Below are 14,694 nucleotides of genomic sequence, written 5' to 3' on the forward strand. Positions count from 1 at the left end.
TAACACGACATCCACACAAAAAAAAAAAAAAAAAAAAAAAAAACAAGGGACAAAAATCAAGACAACAGACCTCCGAGGGTCCGTGCGTCCCCGGGCGTCCGCCCTTCTCACACAACTGTATCGGGTGGGTTTGGATTTGGGGGGTTCTAAATGGGTATCATGCAGCGCATTAATAGTACATTATATCACAACTCACCACATTATCATATATCACAGCACCCATTGATTTATCAATTCCAGACCCGTCTTATGGCAACCCCCCTCCACCCCTTAACCCCAACCCCTTGTATGTATGGTCCAGCAAGCCCCCCTCCCCGTAATTACGGCAATTACCTTTAACAAATAGCTGATGCCTGTCTACCCATCTACTTAAATTAACTTGGCCCGCTAATATTCCACACATCCCGACTTCGGCCCATCTGTCTATCCACCCTCTCCCTCCTGCTACTTAATTCCTCGAGAGCTAGTTCTACGGTATTAATACATCTAACCAGTCTGCTACCTCAATTGGCTGTATTTTTAAGAAAGAAAAAAGTCCTTGCAACTGGTCAGGCCATCTCAAAATAAACATAGAGTCCTCCTTCTTTATCCTTATGTGGAATGGGTGTCCCCAATGGTACGTTGCCCCTGCTTTCCGAATTTCTTCAAGCAAAGGCTTGACCGCTGCACGCATTCTTAATGCCTTTTTAGAAAGGTCTGGCAGGATCCTGATCTTTGACCCTTCGTAATCAAAGGGGCCCCTATCCCAGGCTTTCAACATAATTTGTTCTTTTTGAGCAAAAAAATGAATCCTTGCTAATACGTCCCGGGGGAAATCCGCCCCCACACTACGGGGAGCTCTCACTCTATGGACTCTGTCTATTTCAATGGCCTCTGTAAGGGGTCGTTCCAGTAGGCCATTGAATATTTCACCGAGCTTACCCCTTAATTCCGTACTTGAGATATCTTCAGAGAGACCCCTGAGACGTATATTGTTCCGACGTTGTCTGTTCTCCCCGTCATCCTGTTGTAATTGTAGCGTGATAAATTTATTAGCCATTGATTTCTGCACAGCCTCAATATGTTCCACTCTCTGCATTAACTGACTTTGACCATTCTCTACCACCACAATCCTGCCATCCAAATTATTAATCTGTCCCTTTAAGGAGGTTATTTCAGTAGTTAAAGAACTTACTATGTTTGCAGCTATTTCCATCAAGTCCTTCTTAGTAGACATCATGGCTAGGATCTCTTTCCAGCTCTCTGGCTGCGTTTGCAGGGCTTGAGGTGATGGAGACTGTGCTGTTGGCCATTCATCACGAACTGTGGATATCTCATCCCTTTTTCCACCTATAAGTTGTTCTTGGATTTCCTTACTGTTACCTGAGCATTTAGCGTCTTTTTTTGCCGCCATCTCGGTGTTTGCAGCCGGCCGCTTTGGCGCCATACTAGCGCGTTCTTCCACCCCTCCACTCCGAGACCCCCGGAGAAAATATGTGGAAATATCCACGCTCCGGACCGACAGGCCTTGGCTCCTCACACCGGGCACTTCTCCAGCTTGCATGAGCTGATCACGAGCACTATTCAATTGTCCTCCTCTGCTTGCGCCTCTGAGGGAAATCCACCACCATTCACTCCTCCACAGCTAGATACACCTTCGGCATGCTGGAGGTTAAGCGACTCTCAATCCTCTGTAAGGCCCCCACCGCCTCCGCTCGCCACTCCAGACACAGAGTCAGGATCCGAACTAGCGCGGGGTTGCCCTCGTGACTTCAATAGCGTACCTCCGCCACCACTCGTACCCCTACTTGCGGAGCTGCACGCCGTCCGGCTTCGGCTGTCCCCACGCTCAGAGGCGGTGTGTGAGCTCCGAGGTGAGCCGCAAGTCTCGCGAGGTTTCCGGGGAGGGATATGCCGGGCTACCGCTGATTACGGGCCGACGCCGTTGCGGAGAGCACGGAGCTCCTCAGCGAGCCTCCTCACGGCACCATCTTCCTGCCAAGGAAGCAGATTTAGCCACTCTGCCAGCTGCAGTGGACTGCTCACTAGTCTCTGCTTTGGTGTCAGAGGATGAGGAGGATGAGGATGGTTTAGTAAGCCAGTCCATCACCTCCTCTGCATGCTGTGGCTGGATAGCACCCATCTTATTTCACTGACAATCAGTGTAATAGGGCAGGGTTCTTCTCCTCTGACCTCCAGCGTAATTGGGCCCTTCTTTACCGACCACCAGTGTTATAGGGCTCTTCTCCAGTGACCACTAGTTTAAAGGGGCACATCAGTGACCACCAATGTAAGGAGAATTGTTTGCACTGACCATAAATGTAATGGAGCACTTTTCCCACTGATCACCCCTTCTAACACTGACAACCAGGGGGTTCTTCTCCCAATAGCCACAAGTGTAATGGGACCCTACTCCACTGATAACCAGAGTAATGAGACCCTTCCCCACTGGCAACCAATGTAATGGAGCCCATCTCCACTGACCACCAGTCTAAAGAGGGCACATCATTGACCATCAATAAAAGGGGTCATTATGTTTAGTGTCTGTTTAGTTTTGTTATCAATGCTGAAAATAATGTTATTGTATAAAGCTAAGTATGCTGCATTCCTTGTATATACATTTAATATTGTAATTCAGCTCACTCTATATCGCATTTCTATTATGTAAGTTATAGATATAACCAGTGCTGTATCTTGGCCTAGGCCGACAAGGCCCAGGCCTAGGGCGGCACTTTTCAGGGGGGCAGCAAAAAAGCTGTACCCCACACGAAAACAGCCTCCTCCTGACTCCTGCACAAAAAGGGTCCCCGCCGGCTTGCGCTACACTTTTAGTAAAGTGCCAGAATTGAGCCAGAGGGCAGGGTCCAGGAGGCAAATCAGTCTGGCACCCCCCATAAAGCGGTCACACTGATACCTCCTAGTATGATAATACCGGCCAGTGAGGACATTCGGACCACACTTAATACAACTGGCCTGACGGCCGCCAATGCTAATAAGTGTGGCATTGCAGCCTAATGCTCCGCCTACCTTCCTCCGCTCCCAGATATGGCAGCCATCATGTCAATAATATAATTTAATTTCATTAAACATCCTTTTCCTTGAGCAAGCATATTAAATTGCATCACAAAAAATTAAGACTTTTAATTGTATATGATAGCAATAATATTTTGGACCAGCTCACCTCATATCTGTTATCACAAGATGTCACTGGATTAGTAGATAGCGATATCTTTGAAGATGTATTTGACTTGTGTTTGCTGCCACTGATTATTTCACTGATTTCTATAATGACTCCGGACTTCCTAGTCATTATACAAATAAGTAAAATAATCCAATGATTACAATCAGTGGCAGCAAACACAAGTCCAAATATCTTAAAAGAAAGGAGTAACCTTACTAATCCAGTGACATAAGGCTGTACTAATAGGCACTGATGGCCACTGATGAGGTGGCACTGATAAGGCAGCACCGATATGCTGCACTGATGGGTGCTAATAGGCTGCACTGATGGTCACTAATATGCTGCTCTGATGGCCACAATGGTGGTTTCTGATAAACTGCACTGATGGGCACTAATGAGGCTGCACTGATATTCTTCACTGATGAGGCTGCACTGATGAGCACGAGGCGGCACTGATAAGCTTCATTGATGGGGCTGCACTGATATGCTACCCTGATGGGCACTGATATGCTGCCCTAATGGGCACTGATAGGCTGCACTGATGGCCACTGATGAGGCAGCACTGATGGCCACTGATGAGGCATCACTGATAAGCTGCACTGCTGGGGCTGCATTGATAAGGCAGCATTGATGGGCACTGATATGATGCACTAATGGGCATTGAAAGGCTGCACTGGTGGCCACTAATTGTGCTGTACTGATGGCCACTGATGAGGCCGCACTGATGGGCACTGATGAGGCTGAACTTATGGGAACTGATGGAGCTACACTGATGGGCACTGATAGACTGTGGTTGTGGTCTGTGGTTTACAGATGACTGGGTGGGTCATAAACAGGAAGGGGTGTGGCCTTTACAGAAGGGGGGGTCATATTTAAATTAGGGGGTGCAAAAGTTTAGTCAGGCCTAGGGCAGCACAAACCTAAATACACCACTGGATATAACAAGTAATACAGGGGGTTCCTAATACCTGAGCATTATTTTAACTGTTCCTTCATGTGAAAAATGTTGACAAAGGCTGCTCTAGAGTGTAAATACTGATCCACAAGCAAAATACAGGTAAGCCAAATTAGTGAAATGCTGCATTGTTAAAGCCAAACTCCAGAAAAGTAAAAGTCCTTCCTTGCAGTAGGGCTGCCTCTGCACTGCAAGTGTTTACGCCTTGTTTAGTCTAGGGCAGTGATGGCAAACCTTGGCACTCCAGATGTTATGGAAATACATTTCCCATGATGCTCAACTACACTGCAAAGTGCACGAGCATCATGGGAAATGTAGTTCCAAAACATCTGAGGTGTCAAGGTTTGCCATCACTGGTCCAGGGAATGGTAACAGACGTTTTACATACCTGGTCCTCTGCTACCCTGGCAGAAGGCTCTCCCCCATGCTTCAGTAGTGAACTGTCTATTGGCACCCTCATTTCTACTGAAGAGCTATTGTACCTGCATCAGTCTTGACATCAGAGGACCTTAGACCACTGCAGTGCAGAGAAGTGGAGGCTGCAAGGCCCAGTCTAGCAGAAATCAGGATCAGGCAAGTAAAGCTGTTTTTCCTGGTCCTCCTAGACATAAATGAGCAGTTATTTCATGCAATGTAAGCACAGCCTCACTGCAATGGAGGAATTTTACTTTTAATGTTTAAAAAAATATTCCATGTATGTAACATTTTTAATGGAGTTTTATTGATCCTACTTGGACGGATGTAATTATGCACAAACCATGCCTTTGGAATCTTTATAGAAGCTAGAAATCACTAAAATCACTGTAGTTGGCACCCCTAATAGAGTGACCTCCACAAGCTTCTGGGTCCTATGCTGAGAGGCTGGCCTGCTGTACTGTGAGCACAGGAAGTCAACTGCCCAGCATGGGTGCCTTTCAGAGATTAATTTACATTTTTTTCAATGAATACAAAGCATTCTCTGATTAGAGGTGGAGAGGTGGGGTGGTGATGTCACGCTCTCAGCCATGTCCATTCCGTTTATTGAGAAAATGCAAAGCCTCCTCTGAATGGCACCCATGCCCAGTGCTCAACCTTCTGTGTTCAAAATGCAGTAGGGCAGCCACTTGGCAGGGGACCCAGGAGCAAATGGCAGTCACTGTAGTAGTGGTCCATGATTGGGTTACAGGGGGTCTGTGGGGATCAGATAAAAAAAAAAACATTAATGTTCACTATACGGCCTTCTCCCCTGTCCCCATCAATGGTTTCCTATTTAAAGAGATGAAAGAAAATGCACCCTGCCACTGCTTATATCGCCACCTGCTAAGTGCCTCTCTTTTAATTTGTATCATTGCACAACTGCCATCTTGTGCCACTCCATAATAGCAAGTACTAATTCTCATTTTCTAGAAGTAGTAGCAATTGAGCTGAATAAAACTTTTTTTTAATTTGCATAAGATGATTGTATTTCATTTTTGTAATGTGTGGCCATTACTTTTTTTCATGTAAAGGAGTCAGGTTTTTGTTAAAATTTTTTACTTTATTTAAACTTTGTGTATGTCATATACAGTATGTATGAAGCAATCACATTTTAATGAAATAAAGAATATACCTGCATATTTACTGCATGTAAAGTTATATTTATGTGAATCTTTCTGGGGAGGGAATTCATAGCAGCTTTCTTCTGATTGTTAAAGGGTCTATGTCACAAACATAATCAAAAATATATTGCAGCTTTCCAATCATTAGATGTGGTTACATTAGATTTCATTTTTTAAGGCTTTTGTCATGCTGTTTTCACCTGGTGATATGACCAGTAACACACCACCTGTAGTAGAGTGCCTCCACTTTGGATGAAGGCGCACATCAGCATTGCCAGTCTTAGGTAAGGGCAGTGTTGAACTAGCAGATTTAAATACACTAACAAATAAAGTCAAACTCCAGCTAACACTAGTTACAACAACCTTTTTTTCCTTTTGGGATAAAGGTTTTGCATAAAGCTGATCATTCTAATCACCCCTGTCAGTGGCAGGTCTTTAGTCCCATCTCTGCAACTGATACATTCTGTTGGAGAGCTTGTGCTTTTGAAAAACAACAGGCTTAGCCTAAAAAAGCAATTAAATGCAGCCATCATATCTAAGAAAAGGTAAGCTGCAATATAATAAATGTTTGCTTTTGGGTTTAATACAGCTCTAAGGGCTCTTTCACACGGTCCGCCTCCGTCTGTCTGCTCTCATCCGATCCGATCCCTGAACGGATGAAAAAATAGGGTTTCCATCCGTCCAGATTTCACGGACAGGATCGGATACGGATGGCAGCGGGTGTCAGCGGAGGTGTCTCCACTGACATTTACTGCCCCATAGGGATGCATGGAGGATCCGATCCGATCCGCCTAAAAAACTGACAGGCGAATCTGATCGGATCGCCCGTGTGAAAGAGCCCTATGAAACACATGTTGATTTACTAAAAATCAGGTGCAGTTGTGCATGGTAGTCAATCAGCTTCTAACTTCAGTTTGTTCAGTGGAGCTTTGGAAGCTGATTAGTTTCTATGTAGAGTTGCACCAGATTTTGTAAATCAACCCCAGTGGGGTTGTATGCATAGTTATATTGTTCCAAGCTGGACCAATGTAACTATGTAAAAATATCCATACCTGGAACTCCTCTTTTAGCCTGGGTTCACATTTATGCAATTCTGATACGATTCAGAGATGCGATTGTGAATACCCTTTCATTCAATGCAAAATTAGTACTGCTGCAATTTTCAATCTGATTTCATATGCTAGAAATGCCATCCATCCTCTTCTCTACAATACTGCCTTCCATCCATTTCTATGCAAATCTGTCTTCTAACCACTTCTATGCAAATCTTCCTTCCAGCCTCTTTCAATGCAAAAACTGGCTACGAATCGCATTCTATGTGAACAGTTACCTCAGAATGCCACTATACTCTGTGCTGTGTGAGTTTGGAACACATCGCTGAAAAACTCTCACAGGACCCTTTTTTTAACCGGATCGAAATCGCACTGCACAGATGTGAACATCCTTCAGAGAAAACAATGTATTTTCAGATTGCATGCAAATCTTTGCCTTTCGAATCACATCTGATCCACATCAGAGTGAACTGGGACTGATAGTACACATGATGAGAAAATGTGATGGAAAATACTGCTTTCGGAGCGAAGGGTTTAACCAATATTGATATTGGTATGGGTGCTAATACTGTGCATTTGCTCCAGTACATGTACTGGTGCAAATGCTCTGATGCTAAAACCGATACCTTCCAGGCTGGTTTGCAGTACAATTTCAAGTGTGGTTCAGGTGTGATTGCAATGTGAATTGTAGCGTATGAGATTAGAACAGGACTGAAATCAAAGAAGACTCTTTTTTCAAATCTCACTGCATACAGGCTGTAAAAACACACTGAAATGCACATGAAAATGAAGCTGACGAGAAACTGATCTGAAACTGATTTAAGAATTAAACTGATCTGAAACGGATGTGAAACTGATCTGAAAATGAAACTGATGTGAAACTGATCTAAAACGAATGTGAAACTGATGTGAAACTGATCTGAAAATGAAACTGATGTCTCTGGAAGTGAAATCTGTGCCATTTTTCATCGGTTTTCATGCATATATGGTGTGAAGAAGCCCTAAAAAAACTGTCAACTGTCACAAGACACTAAAAATAGGTATCAGTAATTGGTATTGGCGAGTACTTGAGAAAAAGTATCTGTACTCACGCTCGGTCTTAAAAAAACTGTTATCAGTGCATCGCTAGGAGCGATCGTCCGATAATCTGATTAGTACACAGTTTTCGAGAGACGATCACAACAGTTCATGTGAAAATATCAGAAGGGAATGCATGAAAACTTTTCTCGTACGATAACAGAATGAACTATTTTCGTGTAATTAAAAAAATTGTGTGACCAAGACCATGCATGCTTGGAAATTAAAAAATACATTACAATACAATACAATGCATTACTTCCGAAGTTGTATTCTGTTGTACGTAACTTTAGTGACCTCCTGGCTTTCGTTACGACACTAGAATGCAAAAAAAAAAAAAAAGAAAGACGGACGATCATTCGTCCAATTTTCTTATCATGCGTACGAGGCAAAAGTGTTCTTTTAAAGAAAATCTTTTTTCTTTATCTGCATACCAACAGCCAATGGCATTCTTTCTGTATAAAAGCATTCCATGAGAATATCAATCTGTCCCCACCATAGAATTAGCAAATTGCAGTGCACTAGATTTGTAGCGATTCCCTAACAAACACAAGCTTGGAATAACTGCAACAGGAAAACAGAGTTCGGTGGCTAGCACATCATATCTAATCCTTGCTCTAATCTGGGTAAATAATGTTATGGAACCCTCGGATCTTGCATAATCCAGTGTGCAGAGTGCGTGTGTGCGTGTCAGCCTTCGCTGACCTTATTTTTCCTGACTGGCCTGTAGATGGCGCCAAACCACCTTCCACTTTGAGCTGCTGTCCAGGGTCCTGAAAACTGGAGCCAGCACCAACTTTCATTCCAGCTGTTCTAATTCTATGCTGTGCTATAAAACCACACAGCAAATAATGCATTGTCTAATAATAACTCTGTGACATCAAAACGTGTCAAATCTGCACTTAGGAAGATATGTATTTGTTTGCAACAGAGAGACATTTTTTTCTGCAAAGTTTTGCAATCCTCAGCAGAGAAATGGCAGAACATTGCATTGATGATGATGAGAGGGGGAAGTTCCCTTCTATTCCCTTCTATGGGTAGGTATGTCAAGGAGCCAACAAGTACTGGGGGGGGGGGGGGGGGGAGCTGTGGATCTGCAAGCTTATACAGAGAGACATTTTTTTGCAAAGTTTTGCAATCTTCAGTGGGGAAGGGGTTAATAAGGATCAGGCAGCACATTGCACTGGTGAGAGGGGGCAGTTCCCTTCTATAGATAGGTATGTTAGGGAGCCATCAAGTACTGGGGGGAGGGGAGGGGGAACCAGTTGTGGATCTGCAAGCCTATACAGAGAGACTATTTTTTGAAGTTTTGCAATCTTCAGCGGGGAAGGGGTTAATAAGGATAAGGCAGCACATAGCATTGGTGAGAGGGGGGAGTTCCCTTCTATAGATAGGTACGTCAGGAAACCAACAAGTACTGGGGAGGACCAGCTGTGGATGTGCAAGCCTACACTGAGAGACATTTTTCTGCAAAGTCTTACAATCTTCAGCAGGGAAGGGGTTAATAAGGATCAGGCAGTACTTTGCATTGTTGAGAATGGGACGTTTCCTTCTATAGAGAGGTATGTCAGGGAGCCAACAAGTACTCGGGGGGCCAGCTGTGGATCTGCAAGGTTGTAGAGAGACATTTCAACAGGAAGGGGTTAATAAGGAAAATGCAGCACATTGTGTTATTGAGAGGGGAACGTTTCCTTCTATGGGTATGTCAGGGAACCAACAAGTGTTATAAGCACTAGAGGAACCAACTGTGGATAGGCAAGTTTGTACAGAGAAACACTTTTTTCTGCAAAGTTTTACAATCTTCAGCAGGGAAGGGGGAAGGGGTAAGTGGTAATAAGGGACAGGCAGGACATTGCATTGGTGAGAGGGGGGAAGTTTTACTTCTATGGGTAGGTATGCCAAGGAACCAACAAGTGTTATAAGTACTAGAGGAACCAACTAAGGATCTGCGAGCTTGTACAGAGAGCCATTTTTCTGCAAAAGTTTTGAGATCTTCATCAGGGAAGGGGTTAATAAGGGAAAGGCAGCACATTGCAATGGTGAGAGGGGGAAGTTTCCTTCTATGGGTAGGTATGCCAGGGAACCAACAAGTGTTATAAGTACTAGAGGAACCAACTAAGGATCTGCAAGCTTGTACAGAGAACCATTTTTCTGCAAAAGTTTTGAGATCTTCATCAGGGAAGGGGTTAATAAGGGAAAGGCAGCACATTGCAATGGTGAGAGGGGGAAGTTTCCTTCTATGGGTAGGTATGCCAGGGAACCAACAAGTGTTATAAGTACTAGAGGAACCAACTAAGGATCTGCAAGGTTGTACAGAGAGCCCTTTTTCTGCAAAGTTTTGCTATCTTCGGCAGGGAAGGGGTTAATAAGGGAAAGGCAGCAAATTGCAATGGTGAGAGGGGGAAGTTTCCTTCTATGGGTAGGTATGCCAGGGAACCAACAAGTGTTATAAGTACTAGAGGAACCAACTAAGGATCTGCAAGCTTGTACAGAGAACCATTTTTCTGCAAAGTTTTGCTATCTTCAGCAGGGAAGGGGTTAATAAGGGAAAGGCAGCACATAGCAATGGTGAGAGGGGGAAGTTTCCTTCTATGGGTAGGTATGCCAGGGAACCAACAAGTGTTATAAGCACTAGATGAACCAACTAAGGATCTGCAAGCTTGTACAGAGAACCATTTTTCTGCAAAGTGTTGCGATCTTCATCAGGGAAGGGGTTAATAAGGGAAAGGCAGCACATTGCAATGGTGAGAGGGGGAAGTTTCCTTCTATAGGTAGATATGTAAAGGAGATAACAAGTAGTGGGGGACCAGCTGAGGATCTGCAAGCTTGTACAGAGAGCGATCTTATGGGCAGAGGGAAGACAGCAGTGCCAATCTGTAAAGCTCCGCCTGCTCTCCCTATGAAAGGAACTACAATACAATCCCAGCTCAGCAAGAGGGATAGACTCTCACAGCAGGCAGTTGTAGTTCACTGAGTGGCAAGTTAGTGACTGCCTCGCCTTTTATTGCTGTCCAAGTCATCTAGAGAGGGCAGGAGGACCAAGGCGTGGGGGAGAAGATGGATTTCATCTGGTAGACAGTCTCTTTTTTTCCATGTCCTAGTGCTCTGCTCACACCATCAGCGCTGACGTCCTCTCTTTTTTCCCTGCACTCTGTGGAATTCTACACTTCATCAGTCGCCAATGATTCGCAGAAGCAAGAAGCGCAGACTGGAGTGGTATCCATCACCTCTGAAACTATGCCCGATTTAAAGAAGTCCGGAGCTGGAGCCTAGGCGTCCATTCACCCCAAGTGAGCTAGGCACAGGACGTCCTGATCCCAGCTTCCCATCCCCCACCCTCCCCCCTCTTCTACTACCTTTACCTTTTGGCTTCTTTGGGATGGATGCATTTAATAACACTACCTCTTCAGACTATTCTTCAGAGAAGAGGAATGGCACCAAGTTCGAAGAGGTAGCCCTCAGCTACCAAATCATCACCTCCTTCTTCTTGGGCACACTGATCCTCTGTGCGATTTTTGGCAATGCCTGTGTGGTCGCAGCCATAGCCTTGGAGAGGACTTTACAGACGGTGGCCAACTATCTCATAGGTTCCTTGGCGGTCACCGACTTGATGGTCTCAGTCTTGGTGTTACCCATGGCGGCTCACAACCAAGTTCTCAACAAGTGGACTCTGGGCCAGGTAACCTGTGATATATTTATTTCTTTAGACGTTTTGTGTTGTACCTCGTCCATTCTCCATTTGTGCGCTATAGCCTTGGACAGATACTGGGCGATCACAGACCCCATAGACTATGTGAACAAGCGGACTCCTAGGAGAGCTGCCATTCTCATTAGCATAACCTGGATAGTGGGCTTCTCAATATCCATCCCACCCATGTTGGGTTGGAGGACACCTGAAGACAGGTCTGACCCTGATGCTTGTAAGATCAGTGAAGACCCAGGTTACACCATCTACTCCACCTTTGGGGCTTTCTATATCCCGTTAATTCTAATGTTGATATTATATGGTAAGATATTTAAAGCAGCCAGGTTCAGGATTCGTAAAACTGTTAAGAAAACTGAGAAGAAGAAAGTGGCAGACACTTCTCTGTCCATCTCCCCAGCAACCATCCAGAGGAAAAGCAATGGGGAGCCTAGTAAGAACTGGAAGAGGAGTGTGGAGCCCAAACCCGACAATGCCTGTGTCAATGGGGCAGTCAGGCACAATGAAGATGGGGCTGCGCTGGAGATCATTGAGGTCCATGATTATGCCAACTCTAAGAACCACCTTGCGCTGCCAAACCATTCCAGTGACAACCTATCTCCTACATGCTTTGAGAAGAAAAACGACAAGAGCGCTGATTCCAAGAGGAAAGTGGCCCTGGCAAGGGAGAGGAAAACAGTTAAAACGCTAGGTATCATTATGGGCACTTTCATTTTTTGCTGGTTGCCATTCTTCATCGTTGCCCTGGTTTTGCCATTCTGTGAATCCTGCCACATGCCACACTTGCTGTTCGATGTCATCAACTGGCTAGGCTACTCAAACTCTCTCCTGAACCCTATTATTTATGCTTATTTTAATAAAGATTTCCAAAGTGCTTTTAAGAAAATCATCAAGTGCAAATACTGTAGACAGTGAAGACGATCCTATTTGCTCTTGCCTGCCTTGTGCCCATTACAAAAGCCCTTATTTTAATGCTTGTTCCCTTAAAAGCCTTGAGCAACCAAGGAAAAAAAGGGGGGGGGGGTGAAACATAGAAAAGTGACAGCAAAAAAAGACTGAGTAGTCCATCGAGTCTGCCCATTTTCTTTTGTATTTCTTTATTGATGGTTAATGATTCATCATTGGCTCTGGCACTTGGTGGACCCAGACTAACAAAATGCATAAGTGTTGAACTATGTAAAACCTAGGTTTAATGGCTGCCATTATTTCAATGTGAATTTCTATAGACTGTACATATATATTCAATATTTTTTCATAGCCACTACATGGCATTCGGATAATTTTGAAATTGTCTTTTGAAACATATTTGCACAGACCAAGAGGCTGATGAACTGTTGCTTGTTGTTTTTTCATGTTAACTAAACCAGGTGGCTTAATGACCATTGTAATGGCACAGGGATGCCATTATGTAACAACTTCTTTTTTTTTTCCTCTTCCCCCCTTAGTTGCATTTGGAGGGAGTGATGGGTATTGTAGATAGTCCCTTGTATCCATTGCAATACCTACCACTCATCTCACAGTATTATGAGAATAAATCATCCTATGCATAAACTCAACTGTCTATTTAAATGAAATAAGATTGTCTTAAAAAAAAGGAAAACTCTAGAACAGTGAGTATTGTATGTAGACATGTATTCTGGCCTGAATGTACAGTATTAAATTGCAATATTCACTGGTGATCATACAACTTGCAAGTTTATTGCTAATAAACTTTGCCTTGCAGTGCAAACCATGTTGTCTTGTGTAATGCAATGCAATTCACCCAGTCATAATGAAAGAAAGTTCAGTTACTGAGATTTAAAAGGAGAAATCTTGGAAGTGTAAATTATTATAACATGTTAATGGATAAGGGGATATTTAATCACACAGGAAAAGGCTGTGCTGTTACCCTTAGTAACTTATAAGAGGTCAACTGTTTATGCTGCCAACTGAACTTAACTTATGGCTGAGATTTAGATGTAATATAAAAAGTAAATAGCCTTTCTTTGAATAATTTAAATGTTGACAGTCGAGACAGTTAAAAGAAGGGATTTTAGTCATATAAAGTATTGTATCATCTAGTCTTTGCACATTTCCGGTTATATTACCAAACATTGCACAAATGTCTGATGATGTGCACATACATTCACAGCAGCCCATCAGTTTTTCATTTTTTTATTTGTATGAATAATACAAGATACTTGCTGATTGGGTTACCAGCAGTCTGCACATTAATCTTTGCCTTATTAATGTAAGTTCAATAGGAGATTATTTAATATTATAGTACAAGCATCAAGGATGTTTTGCAAACCATAGCAACTAGTTAGAACTCAGCTATCAACTGTCTGGTGTAGTCAGGCTTATATATCAGGTTTCTTATTGGCTGTCATAAATGACTGCACATGCTTGCTTTTTTCACTATTCTACAGAAAGCAGATATAGAAATCTTGTTTACATTAGGTATCCATAATCTACTGGAAAGTTCAACACTACTTGTCTTACAAAGGGAAGCGACTGCCCCTAAAATACATTCTAGAAAACAAGTGTATTGCTACATACTGTAGAACTAAAATTACCAGCATGCCTTGTGAGTCAAAGGCTAGAACTTTTAACACCAAGCTTGTTGGAGAGACATTGGCAAGTTGTTGTTCTTGCAAATCTTGTGTCTCATTGCAACATATTAGGGTTGATTTACTAAAGGAGTTGAAAATGTTCACTAAGCTCAGTTTCAGTATAAAAAGTGAGCTGTGTTCACGTCAATCATCTAATTGCATGCAAGGTAAAATCTTGTTGTTTTATGTTTTTTTTTTTTACAATTTCTTTGTATATGACTGTGTAGCTTCACTTTATATAGTAAATGAGTGTACATTCAACACCTCTTTAGTAAATCAACTCTATACTGAATGTTTGTTTAGCCGTTGTTACCATTTTTATATGGTATGGGTTTATGAATACCCTAACTTTTTCTTATCCAGGAACTGTGGACATAATGTAAACTATATGATACTTGCAATATATTTGATATTTCATGACCAACACAAAAACCACTGACCTGATTAACCTGAACTGGGAAACTTTTTTTTAATGCATTTATTATGTTCTTAATATTACATTTTGGTTGGCAGAAATTAGTAGAATTATAAAAATTATCATTTGATATATATCTCTGATAACATCAGTGCAGTCTGAAA

General features: G+C 43.0%; 1 protein-coding gene across 1 annotated transcript; it reads left to right on the forward strand.

Moving 5' to 3' along the window:
- The first annotated feature begins 10,610 nt into the window (after positions 1-10,610).
- Positions 10,611-13,232, forward strand: HTR1A (5-hydroxytryptamine receptor 1A). The gene has a single exon (XM_082244220.1). The coding sequence runs from the start codon at positions 11,201-11,203 to the stop codon at positions 12,437-12,439; it is 1,239 nt and encodes a 412-aa protein (XP_082100346.1). The 5' UTR covers positions 10,611-11,200; the 3' UTR covers positions 12,440-13,232.
- The last annotated feature ends 1,462 nt before the right edge of the window (positions 13,233-14,694 follow it).

The sequence above is a fragment of the Pelophylax lessonae genome (genome assembly GCF_965119305.1).
Source record: "Pelophylax lessonae genome assembly, chromosome: 1".
NCBI classification, from domain to species: domain Eukaryota; kingdom Metazoa; phylum Chordata; class Amphibia; order Anura; family Ranidae; genus Pelophylax; species Pelophylax lessonae.

What these genes read in the sequence shown, in the direction of transcription:
- HTR1A (XM_082244220.1), top strand. Translation starts at nt 11,201, where the DNA reads ATGGATGCATTTAATAACACTACCTCTTCAGACTATTCTTCAGAGAAG.